The following is a 14,738-nucleotide window of genomic DNA, read 5'->3' as shown; positions in this document are numbered from 1 at the left end:
TCCGCGTCCCGTCCATTAAACACTGCTGTCACGTGCTGCGCGTCGTGACGTCACACCCCGGTGCGTGGCGACGCTTGTACGTAAACGCAATGGCGCGCGCTGGTGAAGAATCCAATATGGCCGAACAGTGTGTTGAGTTTGGCAAAGTCTGTACCTAATTATTCATTTATTCTTTAATTTATTTATCTTTATGAGCTGAGAATGTGATATTTCTGACATTTAAAGTTAACAAATAAACAACCCAAATAACTCTTATACACTAACATGGCTGTTTATATCTTTTAGTGTTTTTTTCTGTAAATTTTCTAACTGAAGTTATGTTTTTTGGAAAACAAATTGTTTAGTTTGTTATCAGTTGTCACTATGTGATTAGTTGATTAGGTTAATTAGTGCAGAGCCCCTCTGGTGGTAACATAGGGGGAATAAGATACCATGTTGTTGCCACTACTGACTAAGGCGTGGGAATGAGAAACTACATTGTGGGCATGACTTAAAAAGGCATCGGAATGAGAAACTACATTGTGGGAATGACTTACAAAGGCATGGGAATGAGATACTACGTTGTGGCCATAACTTACAAAGGCATGGGAATGAGATACTACGTTGTGGCCATGACTTACAAAGGCATGGGAATAAGATACTACGTTGTGGGCATGACTTATTAAGGTGTGGGAATGAGATACTACGTTGTGGGCATGACTTACAAAGGCATGAGAATGAGATACTACATTGCGGGCATGACTAACAAAGGCATGGGAATAACATACTATGTTGTGGGCATGACTTAAGGCGTGGGAATGAGATACTACGCTGTGGCCATGACTTACAAAGGCGTGAGAATAAGGTACTACGTTGTGGCCATGACTTACATAGGCATCAGAATGAGATACTACATTGTGGACATGACTTATTAAGGCGTGGAAATAAGATACTACATTGTGGGCATGACTTACAAAGGCGTGGGAATGAGATACTACGTCGTGGCCATGACTTACAAAGGCATGGGAATAAGATACTACGTTGTGGGCATGACTTATTAAGGTGTGGGAATGAGATACTACGTTGTGGCCATGACTTACAAAGGCATGTGAATGAGATACTACATTGTGGGCATGACTAACAAAGGCATGGGAATAACATACTATGTTGTGGGCAAGACTTATTAAGGGGTGAGAATGAGATACTAGATTGCGGGCATGACTTATTAAGGCGTGAAGCACTACGTCGTGGGCATGACCTACAAAGGCGTGGGAATGAAATACTATGTTGTGGCCATGAATTACAAAGGCATGGGAATAACATACTATGTTGTGGGCAAGACTTATTAAGGCGTGGGAATAAGATACTACGTTGTGGGCATGACTTACAAAGGCGTGGGAATGAGATACTACATTGTGGGCATGACTTACAAAGGCATGGGAATAAGATACTACGTTGTGGGCATGACTTACAAAGGCGTGGGAATGAGATACTACGTTGTGGCCATGACTTACAAAGGCATGGGAATGAGATACTACGTTGTGGGCATGACTTAAGGCATGGGAATGAGATACTACGTTATGGGCATGAATTACAAAGACATGAGAATGAGATACTACATTGCGGGCATGACTTACAGTACAAAGGCATGGGAATGAGATACTACGTTGTGGGCATGACTTAAGGCGTGGGAATGAGATACTATGTTGTGGGCATGACTTACAAAGGCATGAGAATGAGATACTACGTTGTGGCCATGACTTACAAAGGCATGGGAATAAGATACTACGTTGTGGGCATGACTTATTAAGGCGTGGGAATGAGATCCTATGTTGTGGGCATGACTTACAAAGGCGTGGTAATAAGATACTACGTTGTGGGCATGACTTACATAGGCATGGGAATAAGATACTACGTTGTGGGCATGACTTACATAGGCATGGGAATAAGATACTACGTTGTGGGCATGACTTATTAAGGCGTGGGAATGAGATACTACATTGCGGGCATGACTTATTAAGGCGTGAAGCACTACGTCGTGGGCATGACTTACAAAGGCGTGGGAATGAAATACTATGTTGTGGCCATGACTTACAAAGGCATGGGAATAAGATACTACGTTGTGGGCATGACTTACATAGGCATGGGAATAAGATACTACGTTGTGGGCATGACTTATTAAGGCGTGGGAATGAGATACTATGTTGTGGGCATGACTTACAAAGGCGTGGGAATGAGATACTACGTTTTGACCACTACTTATTAAGCCATGTAAGGTTACCTTTCTTTTCTACACAATATAAATTTTGCACAATATAACAACATATCGTCCTACATTAAGGAACTCAGTACCACATATGGCCAGGTCATGGCCACAACATAGTATCTCATTCTCACAGCTTAGTATAGAGGGAACCCCGGCCTTCTGTTTTGCTGGAGGTTTTCTCACCTGCCATGCATCGGCCCTGGTTCTTTTGTAATAAATAAATAAAATGAAAGAAACAGGAACTTCAATTCACTTTTTACTATGACAGGATGCAAAGTGCCTAAATATACAAATAAAAAAAACCCTGGTTGTTTATGTAACCTCAGCAGCGCCCTCATTTCCCCTCATGTCTGTTCCATCCCCTTAGCATTCAGGATCAGCATTACATTTATCACCGGCCTGATCATCATCTGGACCTGTTTCTCACTGGTTCAGGTCTTAAGTTAGATGTTTTATATACGTGAATTATTCATCATAGGTCACTGTATGGCTTAACAGAAAGTTGTTCAGGAAGCCGGGAGAATTATTTCTCAAGACTCCATTAAACAATACAAGAAAGTCTGGAGTTTTGGAAGCACAGTACTGTACATCTCCAGATTCAGACACAAGAAACAAATGAACAAAATTGAGAATGTTTGGAGTTCAACCTTAAAAGATCAGCCGGGTTTTGTTTATTTCAAAACTTTTTCACCCACTTTGTTCGTGTACTTATTGTACCATATCTCGCTCTGAAAGCAAGGCACATGGCTTCTTTTTTTTCAAAACCCTGAAAGCTTTATTGAAAATATGCCTAGCGAACACATCTTCTACACAACAATACAAAACAGTACAGTCACATGTGAAATAAATGTGAGTTAACACATAAAGGAATCAGTCAGATCATTTCCCCAAATCATTCACTCACACACACACACACGCGCACAGAAACTCCTACACTCTATTCACCACAATGTAAGGCCTTATGGGAAGCCAAACAGGTCATAAGAAAAGTTGCATAAAGCTCAAGTGGGATTCAGATGATCAATCTGAATTTCTGGAGATTTTACGATTGAAAGGTTTTTCTGTCCTCACGTTGGCGTCGTGTTAAGATTCCAAAGTTAAGCACAGAGGGACGCTTGATGATACACGACCCCCCGGAACGTCACCCTGGATCGTTCAGCTGCTGTACGTATAAACAGCTTCGTCTGGCATTTTGTGATTAAAAGAAAGCAAGCTTCAGGTTTATGCAGGGATGCATTCTGTGTACATTGTGAAATGCATCAAACAGTGGTTAAATATAGGCTTATGGGCGGGGCTAAATGTAACATGGGTGGAGTTTCAAGTAGCAGCTTATTTTTTAATGTAAAAGTGGAGACAGTACATCCCAACCACCATTAAAGATCACTCATATCCCATTAATGGTACCAGTAAGAAAACAGCACGGACACAGAGAATCCCTTTACTGTAAGGTGGAGCCAGGGTACAGTGGGCGTGGCTTTAAGGAGACAACCAGAGCCCATTTTTGGGGGGAAAGAAAAAACACATCTTTGCTTCTATACAGGCTGTAAAACAGTTTAAACTACAAAACCTCTTTGCGTTTTAATTTCTTTAAATGGCATGTACAGGAAGAAAAATCTCACATCACACCAAACCAGACGTATTGCCTCAGAGCGTCTCGCTCAGCTCTGCTCACTCCATAGTGCACTTAGAATTTATCAAGTAATGTTTAAAAATAAATAAAAATGATACAAGTGCAAAAGTAAACAAATAGCGGGAAAAAATAAGAAATGTTAATGTTAAATCAGAATAAAATTAATAACGAGGAGACGAATTGGCTGGTTATAGTTTAATATGATAATACAGGTATAAACGATCAACCAAAAAAAGAAAAATAATAATAAAAAAAAAAAAATCACACAAAAAAAGGAAAAAAATAATAGCATAATCCCCCCCAAATAAACTAAGTAACAAAAACTGCAATAAAAACAGAAAAAACTATTACTATCAGTCTGTTGCAAATATTGTTTCTTTCCAAAAAAAGGGAATTGAAAGCACTAAACTTGTGAATAAAAAAATGTCTTTCTGTACCTAAATGTAAACACAGCAAGCCGACGGCGTGAAAACTCGAAGACACTGACGTCACACGTCTCCAGCACGTCGGTGTTTACACGTTGACTGAAATACGATTGGATATGTAGTGCAAAATGACTTGATCCCCTTTACAAAGGGGCGGGGCTTTCCATTAAATGCTTATCCATGGGAGTGGGGGCGTAGCTGTGCTGCATAGGTCATTAATGAGGAGGCGTTCCTCAAACAGGGGGTACAAGGAAAGGTGCAAGGGGAGGGGCAAGTGTACACCTGTTCGCTTAAATTAATGCTAAGAGGGGCGGAGCTTTGTGTGAAAGTTTGAGGCGGGGCTTTGTTGCATAGGTCTAGAAAAGAAAAAACACCACCACACTTCATACTGCGTTAGTTAAAGGGGCGTGGCGGGTTAGCCGATAAAAGGTGCCTGGGGGGGGGGGGGGGGTAAATTCCTTGTGGGCGGGGCTTTACTTTAATGCATAGGTCATAAATGAGGAAGCATTACACAACACGGATCAAAGAAATTTAAGGGGAGGAGCAATTAGCCAGATTTAAATTTGTGGGCAGAGCTTTGTTGTATAGATAAGGAGGGAGGGGGTCAGGACCAGACGGGAAGTGCACGTGCTTCAATCAGTAGGCAGCGTGGTGCCAGCGACGGTCCCACCCCCTTGTAAGGTCAGCGTCAAAGCTGATTGGTTAGAGTGGTTCTACAGCCTTCTGACTCACGGCAGAAAGTCATCATTAAATAAGGGGGGGGGGGGGGTTATTAGCACACTGAGCACGTCTGAACATGAAGGAGATGCTTGTGGGGTGTTCTCTAATGATGTCACAGGGATGGCCACACCCACCATGGCATGAAGCTGAGAATTTATTGATGATTTATTTATTTGCACTTCCAGCCCCTCCTCACAGATAATGCGTTTTTAATTCTTGTATTTTTAAACCAAGAAAAAACATCCAAAAAAAACAGCCCTCAATTTTTTATTATTTTTTAAAACAATAACTTTACAAAAATGTTTTGTTTTTTTGTTCCACAGATGAAGGTCTCAGTGGGGCTCTGAATCAGATTAAAACTATTCCTCCTCCTCACTCTCTCTCTCTCTCTCTTACACACACACACACACACACTCGCTCATACACACACACACACACGTTTGTCAAACCAAAACTGCAACCTAGTAACCTTTGACTCCTGATGCTGAGAGGATGCGGAACGAAAAAGGGATGGAAGGATGAACGCGTGAGAAGGAGGTGTAAAACGTAAACTCATCAGGTTAGTAATAATAGCTTTAAAAAAATGTAAAACAGAACTTGAGTACAGTTATTGTGTGTGATGAATGAGTGATGAGAAAGTGAGACTTGTTTTTATCCCCCTCATCCCTCCATCTCTCGTTTTTCTAACAATCAGAAAAATCAGGACGTTTGTTGCGTTGCCACGGAGACAGATTCAGTTGCTGTGATGGTTTTGAGCTCCTGAACACCTCTCCCTCTCACACACACATACCTCTCTCTCACACACACACACACCCTCTCATACCTTTCTCTCACACACACCCTTTTATACACATCATATCTCACTCTCTCTCCCTCTCTCTCTCACACACACACGCTGGCGCAGGTCAATACTTGGTACTGTCTGTTCTGCGTTTGTTCATTTGTTCTCGACGTGGAATCGATTCTTTAGATATTTTTGATTGTTTGTTGACAGACATCATCAACTGTCCATGTTACTGCAGTTCTCTGTGGAGAGACAGACAGAGAGTCAGAGAGACAAAAAGAGACAGACATTCAGAGCAGAAAGTAAAACAAAAAGACAGAAAAACAAAGCAACTATATTTTAATAATTTATTTCACAGACAAAAAGACAGACACAGAGCAGGTGAGTGAGACAGGAAGGGAGAGGGTCAGACAGACAGAGAGTGGGCCAACCAAACAACAAACAGGGAGAAAGAGAGAGAGAGAGGACGGACAGACAGACCGAGAGAGAAGATAGACAGATAGACAGAGACCGAGACAGAACAGACAGAAAGCGGGGCCGGCCAGATGGACAGACAGACAGAAAGAAAGCAAGCAAACGGGCCGGCCAGACAGAGACAAGAGAGCAGGTCAGCCAGACATACAGCAAGCAGACAGACAAAGAGCGGGTCAGCCAGACAGAGAGTGGGCCGGCCCCACAGACAGACAGACAGAGAGTGGACCGGCCACACAGACAGACAGACAGGAAGCAGACAGACAGACAAAGAGCGGGTTGACCAGACAAGAGAGTGGGCCAGCCACGCAGAAAGACAGATAGACAGACAGACAAAGAGTGGGCTGGCCAGACAGAGACAAGAGAGCGGGTCAGCCAGACAGTCAGGAAGCAGACAGACAGAGAGTGGGCCGGTCACGGAGACAGACAGACAGACAGAAAGTGGGCCGGCCACGCAGACAGACAGACAGACAGAGAGTGGGCCGGCCACGCAGACAGACAGACAGACAGAGAGTGGGCCAGCCATGCAGACAGACAGACAGACAGACAGACAGAGAGTGGGCCGGCCACGCAGACAGACAGACAGACAGAGAGACAGAGATGGGCCGGCCACGCAGACAGACAGACAGACAGACAGACAGACAGACAGAGAGTGGGCCGGCCACGCAGACAGACAGACAGACAGACAGAGAGTGGGCAGGCCACGCAGACAGACAGACAGACAGACAGACAGAGAGTGGGCAGGCCACGCAGACAGACAGACAGACAGACAGAGAGTGGGCAGGCCACGCAGACAGACAGACAGACAGACAGACAGAGAGTGGGCAGGCCACGCAGACAGACAGACAGAGAGTGGGCAGGCCACGCAGACAGACAGACAGAGAGTGGGCAGGCCACGCAGACAGACAGACAGACAGACAGAGAGTGGGCAGGCCACGCAGACAGATAGACAGACAGAGAGTGGGCCGGCCACGCAGACAGACAGACAGAGGGCCGGCCACGCAGACAGACAGACAGACAGACAGACAGAGAGTGGGCCGGCCATGCAGACAGACAGACAGACAGAGAGTGGGCCGGCCACGCAGACAGACAGACAGACAGAGAGTGGGCCGGCCACGCAGACAGACAGACAGAGAGTGGGCCGGCCACGCAGACAGATAGACAGAGAGTGGGCTGGCCAGATAGACAGAGAGAGAGAGAGTGAGCAGGAGCCAGACAGAAAAACAGAGACAGAGAGGGTTGGATGGATAGAGAGAGGGAGTGAGACAAACAAACAGAGAGTAAGTCAGACAGACAGTAAGAAGGTGAGACAGCCACATAGAGATCTGAGTGAGACTGCTCCAGGTGTCAGTAGAGGGTGCTCGGTGACCAGGAAGCTAGTGTTACCGTTAAACGTGTCCACTTCCTGTGTGTGGAGGGAGGGGGTGGGGCCCCAGACCCGCACAGTGCCGTCGTCTGAAGCACTGGCCATCAGACTCGGCACACACGGGTTCCAGCTAACACAGTTCACGGTGCGAGTGTGTCCCGTTAGCTCGGCTATGGGCAGCTCACTGCGCTTGTGCCAGATATACACCTTATGATCTGAGACACACACACACACACGCAGAATTTAATAATAACTACTACTAATAAGCGTACACAGCATGTAGAACAGTTTAATGAGGATGAAAATATGCTATAGGGAACCGAGGCTGGACACAGGGTGTGTAAGGCGTCTGTTCTGTGTGTGTGTAAGGTTAAACAAATCCTGTATTTGTACAGGTGTGGTTTCCCAGGGTTCCGCAGAAGCTTCTCTCAGTACCTTCACTGCCACTGGCAATGAAGTCCTCGTTATGGCCGCCGAAGCAGGAGTGGATGGTGTAGAAGCCCTGCGTCACGCCCTGATACTTCCTCACTAACACACGGTCCTGCAGGTCCCAGAGATGAACTCCCTGTGTCCAGAAGCCAGAGATAGCATCAACACACACACCACCGATGCTGCTTTAACCCACATTATTTCAAAGGAACGCTCACCTGAGTTGCTACATTTAACAAAGCTAATCGTCCAGTCTTGGAAACGGTGAAAGACATGATAGGATGATCCTCCTGAACTCTGTGTGGGAGAGAGACACACAGGATGTTTACTCCACACACTGCTCATCTACACCACCCCACCAGGTGTCCATCATTATGATGCCAACATGTGACATTAGGATCTTACATGTTTCTGTCGGTCAAGTCCTCAAAGTTGTATGCGCGGATGCGTTGGTGTGTATCAGACGCCAAAACCGTCCGGCCGTCGCTCATGCACCATAAACATTGAACACGCACTCCTTCCCACGAGTCCACCAGGTTACCGTCCAGATCCTGAGACGTAAATGTGTTACACCCAAGAGAACATTACACACACTCAAAGAGAGAGAGAGAGAGAGAGAGCGATGGACAGCTGAAAGTATGACTCACGCATTGGTAGAACTGCCCTCTCTGTCCTCCTGTGACAAAGCGCTTGCCGTCAGGGTTCCACGCCACGCTCGTCAGACTGTCCTCATGAGACTGACTCATCTTCGTACGCAGTTCACCTGTCTGAACACCAGGGGTCGCTTACTTTCAACAACAAGACACTACAGTACGACACGAACACCACCGGTAGCGGTGTAGCCCCCCTCCAGGAAGCCTCACCTGCGGCACAGGTAACGACCACACGGGTGGGATTATCTGAACAAGTAAAGATCAAAACATTGGAAGGACGAGTAAGTGCACAGAACACCTGGGAAAAGACCAATCATTACAACGCTTTGTGGAAGTAGGAGACCTGCTTGGGGACAGTTATGGAGAACAGTCTCCCCAATGGTGGAGTTACCTGCAAGTTACCGGCTGGGGTGGAATTATCCACAGGACAGGTGATGTTTATTAGCCAATGAAAAGCGGAAGTCCCTGGAGAACTAGTAGTGGAATAATGAGCTTGGGATCAGAGTTACCTGAAGGACATGTTGGGGTATGCACCATGTGAGTAACTAACAGCATAATGCCCTTGCAGGCGGGGTTACCTGCAGGACTGACCTGACCTGAAGAGGTAACAAACTAACAAATTAGTGACTCTGGGAGAAACTTTACTTGTCCACCTGGAAAAGTGGGGGGAGTTTTCTGAAGAAGAGGTAACAATTATTGGTCAATTGATGGCACAGTTTTCTTTAGGACATGTAGAGAAATCTGGGTGGAACCCAAGGTGGAGTTACTGGCGGACAAGTGAGAGTAGATATACCATTGGAGGAGGTTATAATATAGAAGCTGTGGTACCAGGTGGAAGCAGAGACAAGACGGAAAAGGAAAAAAATAACCAGGGCCTCTGGGAACATAGTTAAATGTAGGTACCTGGAGGACAGGTAGCGTTACATAACATGTGGAACTGACATCTCTATAGCTGAGAGGACATGTAGGGATATCGGGATATCTACCAGGTTAACTGGAGGACAGATGGCAGAATAAAGGACTTACCTGTACGTTCCAGAGCCAGAGTTCTGAGCAGTCGTCCGGGCCGCAGGCGATGAGGTACACGTCATCGGGACTCCACGCCAGGTAAGACACTCCGTACGCGTGACCTTCCAACGTCCTCCACAGCTTCAGCTGGTGTGTGTCCTGGTAGGGAGAGGAGAAGCAGTTAGCGCTCGATGCCACTTGGAGACACGGAGACTGCATGGACGGGTGCGAGTACGGACCGGGTCCACCTGCCACACGATCACGGTGGTGTCTTTGGATCCGGTGGCGAGTTTGGTGCCGTCGTTGGAGAACTTGCAGAACCAAACCTCGTTACAGTGTTCGGTCAGAATCTGCTGAGTGTAACAGGGGAACTGCTTCCTGAACACGGGAGACACACACACACAGCTTAGATGTTGCTTGTTAGCACTCGTTACCTGCCCTGTGTGTGTGTGTGTGTGTTGAATACCTGCTGCAGACGTGGTCCAGCAGTAGTGAAACAGATTCGAGGTTGTTGTCCGTCTTGGTGTTGTGATAAAGGCAGCGGTCTCGCTGTAACTCCACGGCCTGACGCAGGAGTGTGTGTAACCTCCGGGGAGGCAGCATCACCGAGGGCGGGAGGTATGCTACACACACACACACATACACAGATGACGAATATGGACATAATGTTTAAATTACTTTGAGTCTCATAACCCTGTGGATAGTGGGGTGTGTAGGTGTGTGTGTGTGTGCGTGTGCGTGTGTGTGTGTCCTTACTCTGTAGTTTATCGAGCAGTTTGGAGCGTGAGCTCACTCCTTTGCCCTCCCACTCTGCTTTGGCTCGCAGGTCCTCGGCATGACTGCACATCAGGTACCTGGACAACGGGTGAGACGATGTCATCAGTACAAGTGAGACGATGTCATCAGTACAGGTTATTCCACTCTTATGTACAATAATTAATATCAAAGTGGGTGTGTAAACATTTCAAGTGTCAACACCTTTAAGTAAAAAGTTTAATGGGGTTTCCATGGTGACAGGCTTGACTGACAGATCTTTTTCAAGCAAAAAAACCCATTTGCATAAAACCGTGTGTGTGTCTGTGTGTGTGTTTGAGGTTTACCCGCTGAGGACGTGGATCCGGTCCGTGTTGTATTTGAGCGGCGTCAGCTCTCCTCTCAACACCTGTAACGCTTCCAGAACTTTCCCGTCCTCCAAATACTCCAGATACTTCTGCTGCAGGAGGAGGAACTTCATCCGCTACACACACACAAACACATTATATATTTTCTTACTCTGCTTTTCTGGAACTGTGTGTGTGTGTGTGTGTGTGTTTCCTACCACAATAGCATTGGGTGAATGCATCAAGCCTTTGAGCTCGCTGAGGTCATTTTCCGCCTACACACACACAGGAAACATAGCTCAGCATTTCACATGAATCCCATTCACACTTTAGGTAATAAACACTGTAAACACACACACACACACACACACACCTACCTTATCCCACTCTCCCTCCATGATGTGGTTTCTGAACTTGGTAGCAGCGGGGTGTTCCAGTCTACAGCCCGATTCCTGCATTAACAGATCCACCGTCTGACTGCAGAGGCAGAGAGAGAGAGAGAGAGAGAGAGAGAGAAAAAGAGAGAAGGAGAGAGGGAGTTACAAAAAGACAAAAAGAGAGAGAGACGCACACAAAGAGAGAGAGAGAGACAAGTACAAAGAGAAAGAGGTACAGAGAGACACGCACTTATTGCTCGCAGACACGCACACTACTCGCAGGTACGCACGCTCGCTCGCGCACGCTCGCAGACAGGCGCACGCTAGCTCGCGCACGCTCGCAGACAGGCGCACGGTCTCGCTCGCGCGCTCACACTTACACACTTACGCACGCTCGCGCACACACTTACGCACGCTCGCTCGCTCGCGCACACACTTACGCACGCTCGCTCGCTCGCGCACACACTTACGCACGCTCGCTCGCTCGCGCACACACTTACGCACGCTCGCTCGCTCGCGCACACACTTACGCACGCTCGCTCGCGCACACACTTACGCACGCTCGCTCGCGCACACACTTACGCACGCTCGCTCGCGCACACTCACACACACACTCGCTCGCTCACGCTCACTCACACACACACTCGCTCGCTCGCGCACACTCACACACACACTCGCTCGCTCGCGCACACTCACACACACACTCGCTCGCTCGCGCACACTCACACACACACTCGCTCGCTCGCGCACACTCACACACACACTCGCTCGCTCGCGCACACTCACACACACACTCGCTCGCTCGCGCACACTCACACACACACTCGCTCGCTCGCGCACACTCACACACACACTCGCTCGCTCGCGCACACTCACACACACACTCGCTCGCTCGCGCACACTCACACACACACTCGCTCGCTCGCGCACACTCACACACACACTCGCTCGCTCGCGCACACTCACACACACACTCGCTCGCTCGCGCACACTTACACACACACTCGCTCGCTCGCGCACACTTACACACACACTCGCTCGCTCGCGCACACTTACACACACACTCGCTCGCGCACACTTACACACACACTCGCTCGCGCACACTTACACACACACTCGCTCGCGCACACTTACACATGCTTGCTCTCAGACACGCACTCGACCAGAGACAGAGCTGAGGTCGGTCCCCGTTCCGTCTATGTTATAACCGTCAGTGTGTTCTGCTCCGACACCGTCCTTAATTACTTAAATACAGGCCACGCCCCCATTACCTGTCCACACCCAGTAGTAGCACCGCACGGTCCCCCCTTCACATACTGCGCCCTGATCAGACGTCTACACGCAGGTGATGAACAGACCCTGGACACAGAGGAGTGAAGGGGACAGGACGTAGTGCTGCATCTAAAATGACTAGCAGACACCATGGCTAGGATACGACTTTAATATGACAGGCTGTGTGTGTTTACATCAGGCTGTGTGTGTGTGTGTGTGTGTGTGTGTGTTTACATCGGTCACTGTTAGCCTGAATCACTCGTTTATAATTGATTATCCTATTCTAACGTTTCGCTGTCAATCCTTAATCCAAGAGTCAATGTTTACACTTAGCCACGCCCACACACCTCTATAAAAGGTGAGGAAGCGCGGCGGGACGGTGACGGTAACAATTATTGGTCACGCAATTATTGGTAAAGTAACGCAGCTCGTCCACTGCCACGCCGTCACCGCCGCTCTCAGCTGTTGCGATTGGACGGTCCCACTCGCTGCTAACACGCGCCACCCAGAGCGTCTCTCTTCACAGGACCTGGATGTCCCCACGTGTGTGTGTGTGTTTTAAGTTCGAGGGAGGTGTTTAACACTATCAACATTAGTGCTCGCCAGGACACACACACAAATCAGGAGACGTAAGCACGTTACATATATGTTAATACACACGTCCGTGATGTTGATCTCACACACACACCTTCACGTGGACTACACGGTGATGTCATGGACACACAGCACTGCGACAGTGACAACGAACCTACACGAAGGAGCGATTAATAACACGCTGCAGAGTGTGTGTGTGTGTGTGTAGAAAAAGTGTGTGCTGTACAAAATGGACCCTGTTTCCCTTCCTCCCCATCCCCCATGTTCCTGTCACTGACACACACACACACTATAATAATAATAATAATGATGAAGATGATGATGAGTGTGTGTGTGTGTATTATGAGGGACTGTGTTCCTGCCCCGACACCACTTACCTCAGCCCCAGCCCGTTCAGATGTTGCCCTATGAGCCGGATCACGTCCTCCTCGGACTGGGACAGGCGCTTCTGCTTCTTTATGGAGCCGGCGGCGGCGGCGGCGGCGGCGGCGGGGGGGGGCAGGAGGAGGGCCGGGGCCCCGGGCTGCTGCTGCTGTGGCTGGGCCGCGCCGTTCCCGGACACGCTCAGCCCGTTCGCGCGCTCCCCGTTCTCCCGGCTCCCCGCGCTGTTACCGCTGTTCTGGCCGCCGAGCCCGGGGTCCTGGCCCTGATCGGCCCCGTTCGACTGCATGCTGGCACCGGCGCCGCGGCTGAACGGGACGGCGTGGGGCTGCGGGGGAGTCCGTGCGGGAAGCGCCGCCGAGAGGCCCGCCGGGCCTGCTGCTACTGCTGAAGCCTCGGGCTCTCCTGCTCCCTCCGCCGCCGAGGCTCGGCGCTTCTTCCGCGGGGGCGGCGACGCTCCGCCGGTGTCCGAGTCGGAGGAGGAGGAAGCGGAGGCCAGAGTTCCCTCGCCGAGAGCGGCCGTGGTGAGAAGCCCGGGATGCCCCGCGAGGGAACCGGGGACAGGAGGAGGAGGAGGAGGAGGAGGGGGTGTCAGGGAGGGGGGTAAAATAATAATAATAATAATAATAATGATAATGGTGGTAATAAAAAGGGGGGTAACGGGGCAGTTCGATCGACTCCACGGGCTCGGAATGACGGGTGAACGAGCGTCTCCGGCGCGCGCGCGCTCTCTCTGTTGTTGTTGTTTCTTTCCAAACAGCTGCAGCTTCTAATGGAGTCCAGACGCGCTGACGTCACCGGAAATTCCTATAGAGCAGCGCGTCAGCGTCACGCCGATACCGGAAGTAACCGTTAAAAGCGTTTTAATGACGTCCAGGTTGATGATTATTAGTTTGATTTTGTGTGAGAATCTATTTATTTATTGATTGATTGATTTATTGATTTATTTCATTTAATTTGTTCCTTAAATGTATTGTTTTCTTGTTGTATTGTCTAAACCTATAATATATATATATATAGTTTATAATTAGTTTATTAGTAATTAGTATTAATTAGTATTTATTTATAGTATACTATTTTATATTCATTTGTGTTTATATTATATGTATATTTATTTATTTACAGTTTCTCAGGTTTGCTCAACTCTATATCTACTATACATCTTGTTTAAAATTTTTTAAATCTCATCTCATTATTTTTTATTTAATTTCAAATTAGTTTCATTTTGTAAGAACTGATTGTCGTCAGCGTTGCTGGAGAAGACAACCGCGAGGTGAGCGATA

At 48.0% G+C, this 14,738-nt stretch overlaps 1 protein-coding gene across 1 annotated transcript; it reads right to left on the bottom strand.

The window, feature by feature from the left end:
* Positions 1–5,269: 5,269 nt before the first annotated feature.
* Positions 5,270–14,240, bottom strand: wdr26b (WD repeat domain 26b). Its single transcript, XM_053484824.1, has 14 exons — positions 13,452–14,240; positions 11,209–11,308; positions 11,050–11,106; positions 10,832–10,968; positions 10,488–10,585; positions 10,198–10,354; positions 9,971–10,109; positions 9,750–9,890; positions 8,718–8,837; positions 8,476–8,621; positions 8,289–8,367; positions 8,077–8,206; positions 7,662–7,856; positions 5,270–6,046 (listed from the first exon to the last, which is right to left on the bottom strand). The coding sequence occupies exons 1-14, from the start codon at positions 13,742–13,744 to the stop codon at positions 6,021–6,023; spliced, it is 1,818 nt and encodes a 605-aa protein (XP_053340799.1). The 5' UTR covers positions 13,745–14,240; the 3' UTR covers positions 5,270–6,020.
* Between the last annotated feature and the right edge of the window lie 498 nt (positions 14,241–14,738).

The sequence above is a fragment of the Clarias gariepinus genome, chromosome 2, assembly GCF_024256425.1.
Source record: "Clarias gariepinus isolate MV-2021 ecotype Netherlands chromosome 2, CGAR_prim_01v2, whole genome shotgun sequence".
Taxonomy (NCBI): Eukaryota; Metazoa; Chordata; class Actinopteri; order Siluriformes; family Clariidae; genus Clarias; species Clarias gariepinus.
The sequence above is the reverse complement of the archived record's forward strand: the minus strand, read 5'-3'. Positions and strand labels throughout refer to the sequence as shown.

What these genes read in the sequence shown, in the direction of transcription:
- wdr26b (XM_053484824.1), bottom strand. Translation starts at nt 13,744, where the DNA reads ATGCAGTCGAACGGGGCCGATCAGGGCCAGGACCCCGGGCTCGGCGGC. An exon ending in ATTCACCCAATGCTATTGTG is followed by an intron (nt 10,969 to 11,049) that starts GTAGGAAACACA and finishes GTGTGTGTGTAG; the next exon opens with CGGATGAAGTTCCTCCTCCT. An exon ending in GAGGGCAGTTCTACCAATGC is followed by an intron (nt 8,622 to 8,717) that starts GTGAGTCATACT and finishes TTTACGTCTCAG; the next exon opens with GATCTGGACGGTAACCTGGT.